The sequence below is a fragment of the Nansenia antarctica genome (assembly GCF_963989245.1).
Source record: "Nansenia antarctica genome assembly, chromosome: 5".
NCBI classification, from domain to species: domain Eukaryota; kingdom Metazoa; phylum Chordata; class Actinopteri; order Argentiniformes; family Microstomatidae; genus Nansenia; species Nansenia antarctica.
Genome location: NC_137690.1, coordinates 37594885 through 37615011, shown reverse-complemented (window position 1 = coordinate 37615011; position 20127 = coordinate 37594885). Strand labels below are relative to the sequence as shown.

Below are 20127 nucleotides of genomic sequence, written 5' to 3'. Positions count from 1 at the left end.
TAAAAGGCCAAACTGATTGCATCACTTATTAAGCCACTATCACTATAACAATACAGAATAAAATATATACATGTCTTTAAAAGAACAAGCTGATTACTTATTAAGCCACTATCACTTATATTCTCCTTCTTGGCACCACGTCCCATAAGGCTTCCCGTCACTACTCAGGGTTTTTCCTGGCTCAAAATAAGGCGGAGGTGGTACCAGTGGTGTTTGACATCGGGGGACCCATGAAGCAGGGCTGTCTGGGGGTCCTTAAACGAGCATCAAACACTTAATTTCTTGCATTCTGGTGAATTGATATGCACCAATTTGTGCCCTTTCGCCATCAATTTATGGTGGAAATTTCATTATATATGTAAAGGAAAAAACAATATTCAGGCACCAGATGGCCATTCAAAATATAATGTAATATAATGCAATATAAGGCTCTCAGGCATTCTGTACTTTCAAATATGTATTCTCCTTGAGCAGTCAACATCAACTATCAGCTGTTTTGCTAGCAAACACGAAAGCTAAGTTATTTGTGAAACAGCGCCCCCGCCACCACGTCGGCGCAATGCCGCAATTGCAGTTTTTTATTTTATTTTTTATTCTCCCGCGCCGGAAATCCGGCACTGTGCCGGAGTACTTTAAGCCCTGTATATTTTTCCACCTCAAGTATCAGCCGTTCGTCATCCATTTTTGCAACAAGCGTCAAGGACCTGTGGTGATTCACAGCTGACTCGCGTGAATAGCAATTCACAATAGCTGCGACCACGAGCTAGAGTAGTTTGCTACAAGCATTTTCAATCTGGTATTATCTAGTGGATTAACCGCTGTGGTGATTTAACAGCTGATAAACTGACTAAACTAAAAACTAACTCTAAAATACATCAAGTAGACTACAAACAGAGCAAAACAAGAAAACAACCATAGGCTATACAATTATAAACAACAACCAATATGTGACAGCTCCTGGTGAAATGTGCAACCAGAAGGCAGTCATTTTTCAGTTTTGCATGTGCTTAAACTACATATTGTAAGCTTTCAAATGATGCGTCATACATTGAAATCGGAGAAAGATTGAACACGACAGGCGCATTTGAATGTCGGTGCACCTCAAACACTGAATGGGAGAAAAGTGACTCTAAACGCAGCCACAGCTATGAACGCTGCTAACATCTAGCGGCTAACAGTGGTACATCGCTACGAACTTCTAAACTGTATTTTAATAACGTCACAACATGCTGAGAGATCATTGACATGCTAAAAACACATAACTACACATAACAAGATGAACACACTGTTCTTGCTTTTGAACACGTCCTAAAACGAAAGTATGTTTACAAGTCAAGTCTCCCTTACTGGTAGCCTCCGGCAAACGAGAACAGTAAATCCAATGCACACATTATAAGTATTTAGTGATCGTTAAACTGTTGTTTATTATATCGAGTAGGTACTTTAAAACTTCAAGTTGGTGTTATGAAAAAAAATTAAAACTAGATATTGTTGACACAATAAATTTCACTTCTCCCCTTCGAGTGAGACTGTTGTGAGAGTGCAAGTTCACCACAATTGGTCTCATTGTGACGCATGCGTTCGCCGTCAAAAATCTAACTTCGCAGAATCTTTACTTTTGACGCAGCCATCGGACGCAACGCAACGCTGACGCAACGCAGCAAGTGGAGCACCTTTCATTGATTACAATGCATTTGATCCCAATTCCGGACGCAACGCACATCTGACGCAACGCTCGATGGCCATGGTGGAGCTTGGCTGTTACCTGGCTGTGTGAAGGTGAGAAAGAACAACATCTTTGAAGGGCATTTTCTCTGCTTTCAGGTGTAGCAACTTTAAAATACTCATGTCGTCTTCAATTTGTTTCCGATTTCAATGTATGATGCATCATTTGAAATCTTACAATCTGTAGTTTAAGCACATGTAAAAAACAGAAAAATTATTTTGCCTACAGGTAGCTCTTTTCACTGTCAGTTGTCACATTTTGGTACTGTAGTCTACAGTCTGTAGAGTAGATTTGTCTATTTTTTGGATGACGATCTCTTGGTTTGCTCACTCCCTCCAGATGAAATTACAAAATTATCCATATTTTTTCTCATGCTAGTATAGCCAGATAAAAGTATCAACCCACCTGTTAAAAGGCACCAGAATACACAAAATTGCATCTACTGTGTAAAGAAAATTGGGGAGGAGAACCCGCAGACCCCCTTTACACTATCCTAGTGTTTCACTTTTGTAAAGCACAATACGTTTGCATTCGGTTGTAATACAATTATGTATTTAGGCCTACTTAGTCATTTTGATAGTAGGCTAATATAGCTAATATAGACACTTACAGCATGTGTTGCCTTTATTATAAGGCTTACATAAGGCTTTACATTTTTTGCGGCTCCAGACAGATTGTTTTTTTGGTCCAATATGGCTCTTTCAACATTTTGGGTTGCCGACCCCTGCCCTATCCTATGCCTCCTAAGACTTCTACTGCCCCCCTTGCTCCAGTGTCTAGTCATAAAAAAATAAAAACATTCCTTCTTTTTCTATCACGACGATTGCCAATGGCCCCTGGCCTGAGCTAGATCACTCTTCCTGGTGAATTGATGATTCACTTGCTTAGTCAAATGTATCGATTGTAAGTCGCTTTGGAATAAGGCGTCTGCTAAATGCCAAAAATGTAAATGTATAAAATTTAAATGTACAATACATCATGAGTGTTTCTCAAATTCTAATTGGCACCCTGTGAAATACGCTGGGTGAACCTGTGCCATGGCTTAGACCCCGGCCACGGCTGCTTGCAGTTCCATTTTCAAAGTACTCTTTGCAGCTTTAAGTGATATGACGTTTCCCGAATAAGTTGAATGACTTCACTGAAGCAAGACTCACTAGTAATTCTATTAGCACACGAGCATGACAGTGCAGCGTGATCAGTAAGGCTGGTCTTCAGGTCAGCTAGTTCTCTCTCCCAGAGATCGTCCAGCTACGTCATGGCTGTGTCATGTTGCGAAGTCTACCTTGAAATTCTTGAAGAAGCGGGTATCTTTCTGGTAGGGGTGTAATGGTACACATTCATACCAAAGATTTTCGGTACAGGTCGGTTCGGTAATGCGTTCTTTTACCCCACTGCACTTTTTTGTATGTTGAAGTAATCTCAGCCAGTACACCCCTACTTTCTGGTACTTCCTTTCTACATACCAAAGTAACACAATGGTGCTTGTTTCAATTAAAATCAAAGAAACCAAAAAAAAGGGTAACCGTCAGGTCTTAACTTGAAAAAGAAAAGAAAATGAAACTGTCTGACCAATGACCATGGTGAGATAAGATACCAGAGAAATGATCCCTCCATGGCTCCACAGCTCATACCACTAACCGGTCTTTAGGGATCTCCTTCTTATCCTTCTCCTCCTCCGGCACCTTCTCTTGGTCAGTGATGATGTCAGACACCAGTTTGAGGGCGCGCTCCGTGATGGACACAATCTTCTGGATGGCCTGGAGCTCGTCCTCCGAGGGGTAGATGGCCGCGTGCTTGGTCATGACGTAGCGGTCGTCTGAAGAATCGGGTCGGCGTGGAGGCTACAACACACAGGGGTCCGACACAGTTAAGACATGATCATCATCTTTCCCTGTTTAAAGTATTTAGGTCGTTTAATTAACATACGGAAAAAAACTCAAAATCTTAACAATTTGTATTCTTCTAATGGGAAAGATACCACAAAAACTGTGGCTTGGTGAGACCATGGATAAATGTTGTTTTGACACACACTCCTCCTCAAGCGTTGCGTAGAAGAAAAACTGTTGTCATGTTTGTGAGGATGAAAATGTATCAAATACATTTCTGTTGCAATAAGGTTTTTGTCTTTCTTTTTTGTTGTTGTTGCAATTACAGAATAAGTTCAGATCAGGGTGCTTCTGTTTTAACCAGTCAATAGTGCCAACATGACTACAGTTGCATTGAAACGCAAGTACAGCCAAGGATGCTGTTGCTACCTACAGCAGTGTTTCCTCTATATGCATTTATTGGTGGCGGGCCGCCACGAATGAATTTCCTCCGCCACTAATTGATTCAGTCCACTAAAAAAAAATAACAAAGAACATTTGGACAATAAGAGACACACGGGAGAAGTACGGGAAAACAGGGCTAATGTGGGTGTCATCAAAGGTAAGAGTTTGTTTTCTTTAACTCAGCTGATACTCAGCTGTTTACCGAATGCTCCATCTGACTGTGATATTACTTGTGTAATGTGGTGGGTTGACATAATTCACGCACGGAACTATGGGTTGGGAGTATTGTTCCGTCCGCAGTTGAGTGCGTAGTACCCAAGTTGTTTAGTCTGTTCTATTTACTGCTTGAGTGTGTTGTTGACAATCGTTCATGTCCTTCATTAAACGTTTAGCTTTGTCATTTGATACGCCGCCTACGACTCCCGTCTCTCGGCACTACAGTAAACAGTTAATCAGTAACATTAGCCGCTTTTGTGCTCATGTAGGCCTACTTCGTATTATATTTAGTGTTGTTCCGATACCATTTTTTGATCCCGATACCGATACCGATACCTGACCGTGCAGTACTTGCCGATACCGAGTACCGATCCGATACCACGGCGTTTGAAAAAAAAAAAAAAAAAAAAAAGTTTTTGGAGCCGCATACTCACCTCGATGTAAAATTATTGCTAACACTTAGTCTGGCACTGCTCAAAACCTTTTTAAAACAGGAAAAAATACCAACAGAGAGTGAATGCTATAGAACTTTTTTTTTATTGTCTACCTGGTATGGTGACAAGAAAATCAACCCCTTATAAAACCTGAAATGTGGCTCTCACAGATGCCAATCAGTGCAATATCCATTTAAGATATAAAACAGTCGTAGTAGTAGTGCAACAGCAAGTGAACATTTACAAACAAAATAACTTTAAGATATAAAACAGTCGTAGTAGTAGTGCAACAGCAAGTAAACATTTACCGCGTGAGTACCGCATTTACACATTTACCGCGTGAGCCATAAAAAGGCGGAATCCCACATTGTCAACAAAGGAGAGGGGCAGGTCACAGAGCACAATCATTTCAGACATTTTCTCAGTCATCTTTCTTGCCATTTCACTCGTCGCGTCCCACTGGTCCTTTTTATGGAATGCGCTACTCAGCATTTGTTGTTTTGCTCCATCCGTTCTCTTGCTCGCTGTCGCTGCAGTAGATGACAGAAACTCGTCGTGCTCTTTAATATGTTTTAGCTTTAAATGCTTAATGAAGTTGCTAGTATTGAAACTGGCAGCTTTAGTGCCACCCCTCGACACATTGAGACCGCAAATTGTGCATTTAGCCGTTGTACACACCGGACTATCCACCTTGAAATATCTCCAAACCGCCGACATGTTTTCCTCACTACACCTCTACAGCATGCGTGTTTGTTTTTCCGCGATAGTGAAAAGTGAAAACGAAAGCTGCCACGCCATTGGTTGAGAGCAGCTGCTCTGGGAGGAGCATGCCTGGGCATGTCTGCGCATGTCTGTGTTAGGAAGGCGGTGTCAGGTTACAGACAAGCTGAGAAAAACGCAACGTGGTATCGGGAGTTATTATTTGTTAGTACTCGCCGATACCGATACCAGCATTTTTGTAAGTATCGGTGGCCATGCCGATACTAGTATCGGTATCGGAACAACACTAATTATATTATAGCTGATGATCTTTGTGTGTGTGTATGTGACTGTCAGTCACAAGTTAATATTCTGTATATATATATTTTTTTTTTTGCCATCCTCCCTCTAGTTTTGGTTGAAATTAGGTCGTTGTTTTGAGCGCGTGTGCACGCGAAAAAAAATCGCGCGGACAGGGCTATCCGCCACTAATGTAAAAATTCCTGGAGGAAACACTATGCACACAACAAACATCTAGACCGATACAACGAGTGCATTCTATCATTTACGTAGCAACAGTAAGCACACTTGGTGACAGAAGACAGAAGGCCGGTAGGAAAGAAGAACAGCTGGGTGAGAGAATGGACATGGTGAGCGCTTACCACAGGTCCCTGCGGCTGAGGGATGGGCATGCCGGGCCGGACCCCCAGCAGTCCGGGGGGTCCCGGGGGGCCCAGGGGGTACCCTCCGTCTGGCATCCTACGCCTGTCGTCCCAGTGGTGGTCCTCCTCCATGCGTCTCCAGTACATGTCCTCTTCGTAACGCCTGGAAACAAAAACACAGGCTGATGGGGTCTGGACGCATGTGATAGAATTCAGGGTTCCAACACCTTCTGAAACATCAAATTCAAGCACCTTTCAAGCACCTTTCAAGGACTTTCAAGAACCTTTCAAGGACTTTCAAGACTCAATTCCCTCAAATGGACCCAACACGGCATAGTTTGAGACAGAACTAGTTGACGAGCTAAGTAAAACATTTTAAAATATATATATATTATTTTTTGAGAGAGAGAGGGCAATTCAAGCACTTCCCATGTATATTTTCAAAAACTTTGAAGACTGATTTCTATTTCTGAAATTCACAAACTTTCAAGGATTTCAAGGACACGTGGGAACCCTGAGAATTAAACACTAGAGGGCGCTCTCCCCTAAATCAACTGTGATTATAAAGGGGAGAGCAGCATGGAGTCTACTTTATTCATCTTCTGATCTGAATGGGTGTAAATCAAATGTTGGTGATTCCCTGCCACCTGCCTTGCTGCATCAACTCTGCTCCAGTGTCTCAGGTCAGCTATGACCATGTGTTCATCTACTGGGTTGATGGGAGGACCCACCCTAGTTGACTACATGTTGCCTCTCGTGCCGTCAGTATGATGCCTGTCCCCCTAGGTTAGGAGAGGTATTACCATGCTTCCACATCCCTGATCCTTTCAGAGAGAGATACCATAAAGACTGGTATGGGGTAAAGGGGGGGGGGGGTTTGGAAGTCAGATACCTCATCTCCATTCTCCAGCGCTCCTCTTCCTCCCTCCTCCTCCAGTACTCCTCCTTCTGCATCTGCTTCCTCATCTTCTCCTCCTGAATCTTGCGAGCTCGGATACTGGGCTTCACCTCTACCTGGAGTTCTGGGTTCACCTTTTTCTGGAACAGAAATATTATTATTATACCAAAAAGACAAAGATGACACAACTCAAATCGACAGAGGCTGTTAAAAGCCAACGTGGATTAAAATCATCATCAATAGTTGTCGAGAGCACAACATGTTCAAATAGACTACAAATGCCAACAGGTGTCAGCGCTGACCGAAAAGGTTCTAAATAAAAACACAAACATAAAAATAAAACACGAACACGAAATCTACTGCGCCTAAATACACGCCCATCATTTAACATCCTCGAATAACTCTGCAGATCTGCCTGTTAGAGAAAACCAACCTTATACTGCAGGCGATGTCTCCTTCCCTTCAGATGCATCTCCTTGGCATTGGGATCGTTAAAGCTACATTCACATAGCTTGCAATGGAACCGGATGACCTTGCCTTCATCATTGCGTACCTAAACAAATTGTAAAAATAATAATTTCACACAAATATGGCCTCTGAAACTAGTCTGAATTCTCCTTCGACGTGGAAATGTTCAGAAAGTACCTCCTCCACATAGTCATGTCCAACAGGCTGGACGTCACTCTGCAGGGCGGCCAGGGTGGAGGCAGACAGGGAGTCGGAGGTCTCAGTCTTGGTCTCCAGCGTCTGGGCGGCCAGTGAAGGTGCTGGAGGCTTGGCCGCCGCCTCCGCCTTGGCTTCCTCAGGCTTCCCCGTGGTCTGCAGCTTGTTTCCCCCTGCGGTGGGGGAATCCAACAACCATGAGGTCAGCTCAGCTCCCTCCGGACTGCAGTGTGGTGAACACGTCTCTAACAGTGTATGGTGCACACATGTCTCTAACAGTGCAGTGTTTCCTCTATATGCATTTATTGGTGGCGGGCCGCCACGAATGAATTTCCTCCGCCACGAATTGATTCAGTCCACAAAAACAAAAAAAAACAAAAAAATCCACCTCTGAACATTTTAGCTGATTAAAATATATCTGATCCTAGATCAGCGCTATAATGGATGTTGACTAAAAGTGCACCTAAATCCACGCCCATCTCTCTCTAACCGCTGATCCAAAATCAGATTAATGACATTAAACATTCAGTTGACGACGTGACACAAGGGCTACTCCTGATTGGTCTAAATGTGAACCGGCATGAGAACCGTGCAGACTCAACCATCCCCGCTCAGCAGTCTTGCCTTCCGAAATGCTCGGGCGCCTGTGTTTTCTCCTCGCAAATAACGGGCTAAAAGTCACCGGTAGTACCATCTAAAAGATACAAAAAGCTGATCTAGCTAGCTAGGTGCACAAATAAGATATCACGTTAAATAACTTCGAAAAATTAAACGAAAACAGCGACAGATGGATGGATTTTTCAAGAAAAAAGATGTCCCAGACACTTCAAACATTGCTGAAGCTAGCAGTGGCTATGAGCGATACGAAACTGCATGGCTGGGTGTCGTATTGCAGGATTTAAGTTTCTCTCTATATTTCGGGACGAGGAGCAGCATGGCATGGTCGGACCTTCCCAGCGGTGCCCTCGGGAACGAACGGTAAGCCTCGTTGATAGTAACGTAGCAGTGGTCTAGTATGTTAGCTCCTCTGCTGGGGCATGACACCTGTTGTTTGTAATTGGGAAGTTCTGTTGGTGTGATTAAAATCGCCGAGCACAATAACTGCTGCGTTAGAGTTTTAGAGTTTTAGTTTTAGAGTTTTCCACAGAGGAGATGTAGGTGGGACATTGCAATTGAAATTGCGTTCAAAGTAAAAAACACACACACACACGCAAATATTGACAGTAGAGCTTGGCTTGATAGTGTATATCCCCACTGTGCTGGGTCGCCTCCACACGGGCCGTTAATAAGACTGCTGTCTGTGGATTAGTTCGAAAAAAATGTGTCCAATACAACGTTGTAGTTGTTTAGTACAAATGGGTCTATAGCAGCTAGGTAACATTAGTCCTGTATCAGAGTTGTGTTGTTGGGTCTTGTAGCAGGGTTAGCTATAGCAGCTAGGTAACATTAGTCCTGTATCAGAGTTGTGTTGTTGGGTCTTGTAGCAGGGTTGGGTTAGCTATAGCAGCTAGGTAACATTAGCCCTGTATCAGAGTTGTGTTGTTGGGTCTTGTAGCAGGGTTAGCTATAGCAGCTAGGTAACATTAGCCCTGTATCAGAGTTGTGTTGTTGGGTCTTGTAGCAGGGTTAGCTATAGCAGCTAGGTAACATTAGGGCTGCAACTAACGATTATTTTGGTAGTCAACTAATCTGTCGATTATTTTTCCGATTAGTCGTGTGGCTTTTCGCTGTGCGTAAATGGCGACGCAGAAGCATAAATCCGGCTTAACTAGCTATCTAACCTAACGTTACGCCAAGCTACAGCTGCTCACAGAGCTAGTTGATTGGCTAGCTAGCATTGCTGGCTAGACTACAGACAGCTCACGTTAGTAGGCTACGCTTGGCGCTGTTTATCTTACAGACAGCTCGCTGGTGGACTCAACATAATTGAAATAGCATTCACTTATCAAGCATCATTCATGATCATCCACCATGACTACCTGGTATTTTAATAGCGACCACCCCTCACTTCATTTCATCTCGCGTTCTCCTGGCTTCAACATGGAAAACCCCTGCTACGTAACGTTACATACAAGCGCCTCTGTCTGTCACACGCGTGCCACAGGGCAAATAAATTAATAGCACAAACGCTCATAGCATGTACAGCCCTGTCCATGAGACGTTGTTTTCCAACATGTAACAGTAAAGCTAACATAAACATTACGACCCTAACAATATAACGTTAGCCAGTTGGCTAACAGCGTTAGCTAAAAGTTACCCAGCTGATTCTTGCATGGCTCCCGTAAAAAAATTTTTTTTTTTTTTTTTTAAAATACGATTAGTCGACACTAAAATTCCACGTCGACGAGTTTTTATGATCGACGTCGTCGATTATGTCGACTAATCGTTGCAGCCCTAGGTAACATTAGTCCTGTATCAGAGTTGTGTTGTTGGGTCTTGTAGCAGGGTTGGGTTAGCTATAGCAGCTAGGTAACATTAGTCCTGTATCAGAGTTGTGTTGTTGGGTCTTGTAGCAGGGTTAGCTATAGCAGCTAGGTAACATTAGTCCTGTATCAGAGGTGTGTTGTTGGGTCTTGTAGCAGGGTTGGGTTAGCTATAGCAGCTAGGTAAACATTAGTCCTGTATCAGAGTTGTGTTGTTGGGTCTTGTACAGTTGCTCAAAATGCAGATAAGAGAAAGTATAGGCTAATATCAAACAACAATCCTAGAGATGACTAACTCAAACGTACGCATAACTGCAATCGAACGTGTCCTACAGCGACAGCTGGTCGTGCAAATCAGGTTCTGGGAAGATTTTTGTAGCTTTTTTTTTTTTTTGCCATCCTCCCTCTAGTTTGAAATTAGTTCGTTGTTTTGAGCGCGCGTGCACGCGAAAAAAAATCGCGCGCTGCGTGCGCGGACAGACCTATCCGCCACCAATGGAAAAATTCCTGGAGGAAACACTGCAGTGTATGGTGCACACATGTCTCTAACAGTGTATGGTGCACACATGTCTCTAACAGTGTATGGTGCACACATGTCTCTAACAGTGTATGGTGCACACATGTCTCTAACAGTGTATGGTGCAGTGTGGTGAAAACATGTCTCTAACAGTGTATGGTGCAGTGTGGTCAACACGTCTCAGATGGCTAAGAAGCGTTAATTTCGAGTGGATAGATTGTAGACTACTAAGTTTTATGAAAATCAATGTATATATCGCATTCCATCAGATACCACATTATATTCACATTTGGTATTTAGCAGACGCCTTTATCCAATGCGACTTACAACAAAATAAATTTGACTACCTGAAATCTGTCACGATCAGCAGCACCACGGCAGCTCTAGGCAAGAGCCCTAGGCAGTCGCGTCTCTTCACTATACTGGCTCCCCGCCGTTGGAACGAGTCGAGAGTCACTCCCCATCTTCCGTCGGAGACTGAAGACTCATCTCTTCAGGTTACACCTTAACTGCTCCTCCTGAGACATCTACTACCCCCCTGCATTGTGTCTCCAGAGACACCTGCTTCCCCCCCTATATTGTTTCTCCTGAGATTTCTACTACCCCCTTGTACTGTTTCTCCAGTGTCTACTTTAATCATAAAAAAATAAAATAATAAAGATTACCTTTCCTGCTACGACTGGTGGATTGATGATTCACTTAGTCAAATGTATCGATTGTAAGTCGCTTTGGAATAAGGTGTCTGCTAAATGCCAAAAATGTAAATGTGAATAACAGCTCCCTTACCAACAAAGTTGATCTTGGGGGTGTTGACTTTCTTGAGGGCCGGGGTGGAGCTGGCGGAGGAGATGGCGCTGGCGCCAGGGCTCTTGCCTAGAGCTGCCGTGGTGCTGCTGATCGTGACAGACTTCAGGTAGGCAGAGTTTGGGGCGGCTGAGGAGGAAGAAGAGAAGGGCACAGAGGAGGAGGCAGTGGTGTTGGAGCTGCTCAGGGTGGAGCCAGGGGTCTTGCTGGGGGCAGCCGTGGTGGAGGTGGGGGTCTGGGTGACCACGCTGGGCTCAGTAGAGGGTATGGGCTTGCCCAGTTTGGTGTGGAGCTTCACTACCTAGAGACAGAATCAGAACATTTGGACAGTGCTAGTGGAGTCAGAGCATTTAGACAGTGCTAGTGGAGTCAGAGCATTTAGACAGTGCTAGAGGAGTCAGAGCATTTAGACAGCGCTAGAGGAGTCAGAGCATTTAGACAGCGCTAGTGGAGTCAGAGCATTTAGACAGTGCTAGTGGAGTCAGAGAATTTAGACAGTGCTAGTGGAGTCAGAGCATTTAGACAGCGCTAGTGGAGTCAGAGCATTTAGACAGCGCTAGTGGAGTCAGAGCATTTAGACAGCGCTAGTGGAGTCAGAGCATTTAGACAGCGCTAGTGGAGTCAGAGCATTTAGACAGCGCTAGTGGAGTCAGAGCATTTAGACAGCGCTAGTGGAGTCAGAGCATTTAGACAGTGCTAGTGGAGTCAGAGCATTTAGACAGCGCTAGTGGAGTCAGAGCATTTAGACAGTGCTAGAGGAGTCAGAGCATTTAGACCAGGGGTGGCCACCGCATGTGGCTCTTTAATCCATTCATTAAAAGTGCGTGGCTCACTCTCCGTGTCTCGATAGACGTTGTTTTGGTATGGCAATCTATGGCACTCGCCATTCCTGGCTTAAAAAAAAATCCCCAGAAAATGTAATCTGAAACACATTGTGTCATTTTGGTGATTTTATCCACTCCACACAACGGTAACTCAAGATCCTCCCGACTCCATCTCACCCCACCAGCCAGACGCTGTAGTGGAGCGCAGGGTTGCCAGACGGGATTGACAATTTCTAGCCCAACCAGTCTAAAAGCTGCCGAATCCACCCGTCCAGTGTGACCAAAAGTAGCCCAATCTGGCAACACTGGTGGAGCGGGACATCGGTTCCTCAATAAACAAGTAATGTTAATGTTAAAATCTTGTCCATGATTCTCGTTCATTCAGGTGGGTTAAACAAACTGTATAAATGCCATAATACTGTTGGTTCAAATGTAACATATTAATGAACAAGTTCATGTCATGTTCTGTCAAACATGTTCTAATGTTATTTTAGTGAAAAAACAGACCTACGATTGTGAAGCTAAATCAAACAAGCTAATTAGCGAACATTAAAGATTACAACAGCTAGTTTACATGTCAACAATGTCTCTATTCTCAATAATTTCAGTAATAATTGTAACAAATTGGGGCCAGTAAAACTAACTTGTGTGTAAGTTATATGTGTGTGCAAGCATGTTTTGATATTGTCAATCGTCTCACTTTTAGTAGGTGAGCTGTAACAAAAATATGCCAGGGAAAAAAAGGAAAATGGACATAATGACCTTTTTTGGTCAAAGGGCAGCAGAGACAAGTACAGGGACACAGGTGAGGTCTCACAATACTAGCGTTTTAACAGTGCAGTTAATTTAGAGTTGAGAATAGCTAAATCTGTAATGTTTTGTTTCTAAGGAGATTGAACCAGTCTGCCTGCTAGGAAAGATGTAGATTACCACCTACATACTGTAGTTGTCTCCTTTATTCATTACCTTAATGTCATATAAGTAAATTGTATAGAAACAACTCACCAAAATTGACTATTGCGCAACTTATTTGGAGAAAAAAAATCCACCGAGGGGGGAAACCCCCCCTCAACCCCCCCACTCAGACCTGGCCATACCATGTCTTTTGCTGAAATGACAACACTGGTCTCATAGCCTATTGGAAATGTATTGCGTGTGTGTGTGTGTGTGTGAGTGAGAGTGACAGCTTTTGTGAGCCCGCATGTATGATGTGGCTCTTTCTGGTACCCCAACTACTTTTGGGGGCTCTTAGTCTCCGACTGGTTGGCCACCCCTGATTTAGACAGTGCTAGTGGAGTCAGAGGATTTAGACAGTGCTAGTGGAGTCAGAGCATTTAGACAGCGCTAGTGGAGTCAGAGGATTTAGACAGTGCTAGTGGAGTCAGAGCATTTAGACAGCACTAGCAGCCATGTAACTGTGTTCATTACACGGTGAACATGAAGGAACTGTTCAGTGTGTGAAATTACTCTGGAAAAAAGGCTCAGGCCAAACCTTCTACCAACACCTATACTACCCTAACCCTATACTATATACTACCACTAAAGACATCAACAGATGTGACATTTAGGGTTGCACGGTTTTATGGTTAGACCATAAACCCGGGGTCCCTGAAAATAGCAAAACAAATTGTCAATCATAATTTGACATTATTATGTGTAACATATCACAACGTCAGAAATTGATATATAATAAGCACCTTAAGAGTGTGCGGTTGAAGATGCTATGCAAGTGATCTTCATAAACAATGTCATTTGTCAAATTACCTGTCTAAAAAGACATGTCACGTGACAGCTTCTCCTCAGAAAGGAGAATTAGGGGATTCGTGCGAGTGCAAGCGAGTTGGTCTATAAAAAAAAAAAGCAATATGGACGCATTTCGGTTTCCGACCGAATAACAAAGGCGAACCAGCAAATGTTGACGAGGCATGAACAAGGTGATAGCCAAAGACGGAAATACTTCAAAATTACGTCGCTATCTTGGCTGCTGTAACCCACTGGGAGGCCCGAAAGTACTTGTGCACGTGTGCCATAAGCTCACCTTCAGAGCACATGTTCAGCACAGCAGGCAAAGCTGCCCTGCTGAAGACTGAAAAGGTGAACAAGCTTGTGTTGTGACTGTGCTTCCGGTGTTGGACATGAATGTATTCAGGTTGGCAGAAAGGACATGAATGTATTCAGGTCGGACAGGGTTCCATCATTCCAAATTTGCGGCTCCGTCAGCCCTACAACAATGTCATTCGGAATCCCGCGGTTTAACCGAAAACCGGGGTTTTATTTGGGGAATGGTTTAACAGCATAAAAAAATGGAAACCAACCTAGTAACCAATGTTTTCTCAATTGCTTACACAAACACAGGAACTTTCCAATTCTGCACAAATACAAACACATTTCCTACTTTTGACTAATTTTACAGTTCCAAACCACACGTTTTGCAATACACTACACACAATTCTCTACATCTGGCACAATCTTCATTGATTAAAATCTCTTGTGTTCACATGTAAAACACTACTAGTGTAGTGTACGTAGGGGTGGGACGATTAGAAAATGTCATGTCACGATTATCGTGGGCAAAATAATCGCGATCCACGATATTATCGCGAGAATTAAAAAAAAAAGTAAGTAATCACTTTAACTTAGATTTTGTTGTATTTTTATTGAATCATGTTAATAACATTAACATCATTTTAAAAACATCTTGACAAAAATAAAAGGAAACGCAATTTAGACTACTACAACGTTTGCAGATTACTCCCCAACTTAGACATAAAATTGATCATAACAAATCGGAAATGTGTACAAAGTGTATTACCGAGGTTGGGAGCTTTGTTCATTGTGTTTGGACTTGTAGATATATAGATGATTACTGGAAAGGTATAGTGGATAAAATTCATCTAATTCTAGATGTTACATTGGATAAGGACCCCATGTGTCTATTGTTTGGGTTGCCAGACAAACAACTTAAAAGTATGCATTCCAAAAGACTTCTGTGTATCCTCACTTTTTGTGCAAGGAAAAATATATTGCTGAAATGGATAGACTGCAAACCGCCTACAATAGCTGGATGGCACAAGGTAATTTTTGATATGATTCCTATGGAATATCTGACATAGGCCTAAGTGTAAGATAAAGACATTCTATAAGATTTGGTCTCCGTTCTTAGATTATATTGGTACCAGACTGGCTGCCATTGTAATGAAAGGTTTGGTGGATTACACTCAAGAAAGTACACAAGACTAATGTGTAACAGATCTACAATGTATGGGTCACAATATTATTTACTGTGCTGGTGTTGTGCTGCCGCTGTTTAGGACTGTAAGACATGGATGCTGTCTCCGATGGGGGTGATCCCCCCATATATTATGGCATTTGTTGTCATTTTCTTTTCTGTTTATTTCTGATATGTGACATGGCCTCCTCCCCCCCCTGTTTTTTTGTTTTGTTTGTCTTTGTTTTTTGTTTGTTAGTTTGTAAAAAAAAAAAAAAAAAGAGAAAGAACATTTTCTGTTATTGTTTATGGACAATGTACTGCATAACAAAGTGCAAAACTAGTTTTCTACTATTAATGGGACAATAACCTCCCCCACGGATACTAGTTGTTGTTGTTATGTCCTGTTGTGTACATGTCTCTGTGAAACTCAATAAAAATAAAAAAAAAATAAAAAATACACATAGGTCACATACATTAATACATACAATAAAAACAGACAGATCAAATCATGATACAGGTGATGGTACTCCTGCTGGGCATTGCTGCCTGACTCACCTCCAACAGTGCCTTTAGAACAGGTGTGCTGTGACACCTCACTGAACACCTATGTGGGCCTAACTGGGTCATCAGCTGGGGACCACCAGTCAGACAAAGCAGTGTTTATAAAATGTAGTGCCTATTTAAAAAGTCCAGTCATTTAAAAATAATAATAAAAAAATAAAAAAATAAAAAAAACGATTATGACGATTATTCAACTAATTAAAATTCTCCACGATAAAGTTATCGCGGGTGTTTTTATTGCGATTAACGATAAACACGATAATCGTCCCATCCCTAAGTGTACGTTCACTAGTGTTTAACCACCGACACAGTCGTCCCTCCTACCTTCTGGTGCTTGGCCCCTCGTATGTGTGCAGCGTAGGCGTCGGCGCCGGTACAGGACACGTCGCAGAGCTCACAGCGGAGCTGGTTCTGGGTGCCGCGGGCCGAGCCGGCACCGCTGCCCCCGCCGCTGCTGCTGGTGCTGCTGCTCTGGGACACCTTCAGAGCTGCCTCCTTCTTCTTGTGCTTCTGCCCCTCCAGGTGCTCCTTATACGTCTAGGAGAGGAGGGAGAGGAGGCAGAGGAGCGGAGAACAGGCCTTAGATCCTGACTAGGTCATTATGCTGCTGCTGGGAGGCTCTCACCAAAACATCTCAGAAAACTAACCTCGTCTCCTGGCTATTGCTGGCATGCAATACCCAGGGAAAACAATTACAACAAGTCTGGCCTATAGGGAGGGAACCCTGAACCGAGCCAATCACACGTTTCCTAAAGCCATACCTCATTAACGTCATGCTATTCTCTGACCTCCCGTTTCAGAATGTAATATCCACTAACAAAGCAACTGTAGTGGACACAGGTGTAATTGAATGTAAATCCTGAAATGGAGCAGACTCAACAACATCTTCAGATCCTCCATGTGGCATCACAGGAGCTCACCTCGTCAGATGAAACGGCACAGATGCGGGTAATTCATGGGAGGTCCCGAGCGGAATATAAACTACATTTACATAAAGTATGTTCCGGTGGAAGATTCTCCCACTCTTACTCTATGAGAGGAGAAGGGTCTGGTGAGCAATAATATCAATAAATCACTGGAATTGATGACTTTGTAAAAGAAATGCACTACCACCACCACGACAGCACTTTACTCAGTACTTCATACACAACATTCCATGGAGAGAGCAATAACTGAGACATGAAAAGTAGAACAGGAACCCGACAATGGAAAGGAAAAGGGGAAAGAGATTCAAAGTTTGTCATTCCACAGAGTACAACCAAACGCATGCATGCTCTAGAGGGGGCGTCTAGGCCAGGGGTCCCAGCCATTGAAAACGACCCCCCGGAGCAATTAGGGGTTCAGCGCCTTGCTCAGGGACACTTCGTGGACACCGGGGATTCGAACCACTGCGAGTAGGGATGCACCGATGTGAAAATTGTGGCCGATATTGATATCCGATATTAATATTGCTGTTCTGGCCGATGACCGATATCGATATTCGGTATAAAAACAATTCTATGATAATATTAATTTGTACATACTGAAAAATACATGCAAACACTGCACATTTTAAGTAATTTCTTTATTACAACATATTTGGAAAAGCCCTATAATACAGTGTTTACTGCAATTTATTATCAGTGTCATCAAGAGCGATCATCTCCATTATCTTGCTTGAAATTGACTTAGCCTTTGCGCTGTCCTTGGTGTAATGTCTATGGTTCACAGTCGACATTATGTTCATTCTATTCAGTGAGTTGGTAATGTTTAGTTCCGACCTACAGAGGGCGCTATATGTTTTACTCCTCTAGAGCAAGACACACTTGTTATGATAGATAGAGAAGCAGCGCGAGTGGTTTAGTTGTTGTGCTAATTTAGCCATGATAGCAGGAATTGACATGTAAGCCTGGAAACGTTCACTAAAGATCAAACTGAGATCAATGTGTTGGATGATTTATTTCAAAACGTTACACTTGGCAAATGGCTTCGTTTTATCAAGTGCTTGTTGTATTGGGCTCCCAACTGCAGCTGCCGCGGTTGGTGTTTTCCACTTCTTCTGCTTTTCTCTCATATTCTTTGTAAACCTCTGGATGTTTGTTCCTTAAATGAGTGATCAAATTGGTGGTGTTATAAGATTTGACACGGCATCCTCCTCGCATTACTTCACCGGTGCACGTACTACATAGTGCAACTGTGTCATCTTTCGACACAGTAAAAAACGACCAGACCGCTGACATTGCGCCTTCTTCAGCAGGTAGGGTCGACGAGTGAAATCCCCCCCCCCCCTCAGACACACACACTCGCGCGCACCCGTATATTAGACAGAAATAAACATCGGTCGTTCACACCGGCCCTGTTTTGACATCGGACCGATACCAATGTATTAAAAAATTACTAACATCGGCCGATAACGATCAGTTCATCGATATATCGTGCATCCCTAACTGCGAGCTGCCGACTTTGCCATCGTTTAGAACACCGGCTCTACTGGTTGACCCACCCAGCCAGCCGCCCCAATAACACCCCCCCACCACGCCCCGAGCTTCCGCACGCTCACCTGAGGGCCGGCACAGCTGATCTTGCAGACGTCGCAGTAGTGGATCTGGGGGGGCTTGGGGGGCTGCTTGGGCTTCAGCTGCTTGCTCTGGAAGGGGGGCTTCTTGGTGAAGGTGCTGCCGGTCCAGGCTGCCGTGGCGGCCACCGCGGCCACCGCCTGCTTCTGCTGCTGTTGCTGCTGCTGCTGCTGCTGGTAGTAGGTGGAGGCTGCCGAGTACACGGCCGCCTCGTAGCCAGAGTAGGAGGTGCCTGTCGGAGACGGAGAGAGGTCTGTCAGTATAGGGGTGGGGGTGGTAGTCTGTCAGTATCGGGGGGGGAAACTTTGAATCGACAATAATGAAAGCAAATCAAAACCCACACGCCCTCATACGTGTATATCCTACTTATCCAATGAGGTTTCAGACATAGAGAGAGACTGGATATGCTAGTAGAGTGGATATGCTAGTAGAGTGGATATGCTAGTAGGTCAAAACTGGATCAACAACTGGAACTTGTTTAATATGAACGTCGCCGTTATCTTAACATTGGATTTGGGAAACATCTAAACAAGGAAACTTCACAGCTCCATGCAAAAGAGGCCTTTACAGATGAGGGGTAGATGAGCCGTGGTGCTTACCAGAGTAGGTGACAGACAGCATTGGGCCTTACCAGAGTAGGTGACAAGACAGCATTGGGCCTTACCAGAGTAGGTGACAGCATTGGGCCTTACCAGAGGAGGTGACAGCATTGGGCCTTACCAGAGGAGGTGACAGCATTGGGCCTTACCAGAGGAGGTGACAGACAGCATTGGGCCTTATCAAAGTAGGTGACAGACAGCATTGGGCCTTACCAGAGGAGGTGACAGCATTGGGCCTTACCAGAGGAGGTGACAGCATTGGGCCTTACCAGACAGGGTTTCCGTTAACCGGTAATTACCGGTCTTTGTCCGGTAAAATGTGTTGAAGTCCGACAAATTGAAATCTCTTCGGTCATAATGTCCGGTGAAAATAATTCCCTCTAAGCACAATTTGAATACAATTCGCTAAAGTTCACATTCTGATTCCTTCTATATTTAAAAAAGACTAATATATAGGGTATATATTTCTTTTATTATGATATGATTTGACGCCGGCATGATGATGACTGCTAATGTGTAGGCTAGGCTAGCCTATGCGAAACAGCGGCGGCAGGGTTGCCAGATGGGATTGACAATACAGCCTAACTAACCAGTCTATTACCGCTAAACCCAGTAGCCCATTCGGCGATAACCCGGCCTATCTGGCAACCCTGCGCAGCGGGCCACCATAATAATAACTTGTATTTGTATAGGCTAGCGCTTTTAACCTGCAAACGTTGCAGCTCAAAGTGCACCATAGCGAGCAAGAGGTACACATGGCAAGACAAAGTAAGCTTAACAATTACTTCATGAAACCAAGCTACAATGAGTCTGAGGAGAAGTCTGACTGTAAAGAGATGGAGGCGGCTCGACGGTTCCGAGTTAAATGGAAAGAAAATTTCCAAAAAATCGGGGAGGAATAACGGATTCACGAGAGGAGCAACGAATATGAGAATGTCGGCTCTCACTGATCACAGGCGGTGCAGTGACCACATATCGGCGGTCAGGCCACTGTGAGCAGGCTAATGAAACGGCTAACAATAAGCTGCACTCTCAGCTACAAGTTGCATTTCACAGGGCAAAAAA

At 43.7% G+C, this 20127-nt stretch overlaps 1 protein-coding gene across 2 annotated transcripts in view; it reads right to left on the bottom strand.

Moving 5' to 3' along the window:
- zfr (zinc finger RNA binding protein) overlaps window positions 1-20127 on the bottom strand; it is a gene marked incomplete at its 5' end in the record, with an annotated part of 88214 nt that overhangs the window by 27429 nt on the left and 40658 nt on the right. For both annotated transcript variants that reach the window (XM_080532252.1, XM_080532253.1), the window contains 8 exons: window positions 3365-3567; window positions 6008-6170; window positions 6900-7045; window positions 7339-7458; window positions 7551-7741; window positions 11295-11613; window positions 16233-16445; window positions 18448-18695. In XM_080532252.1, the coding sequence (XP_080388378.1) occupies window positions 3365-3567; window positions 6008-6170; window positions 6900-7045; window positions 7339-7458; window positions 7551-7741; window positions 11295-11613; window positions 16233-16445; window positions 18448-18695 (1603 nt within the window). The remainder of the gene's footprint in view (window positions 1-3364; window positions 3568-6007; window positions 6171-6899; window positions 7046-7338; window positions 7459-7550; window positions 7742-11294; window positions 11614-16232; window positions 16446-18447; window positions 18696-20127) is intronic.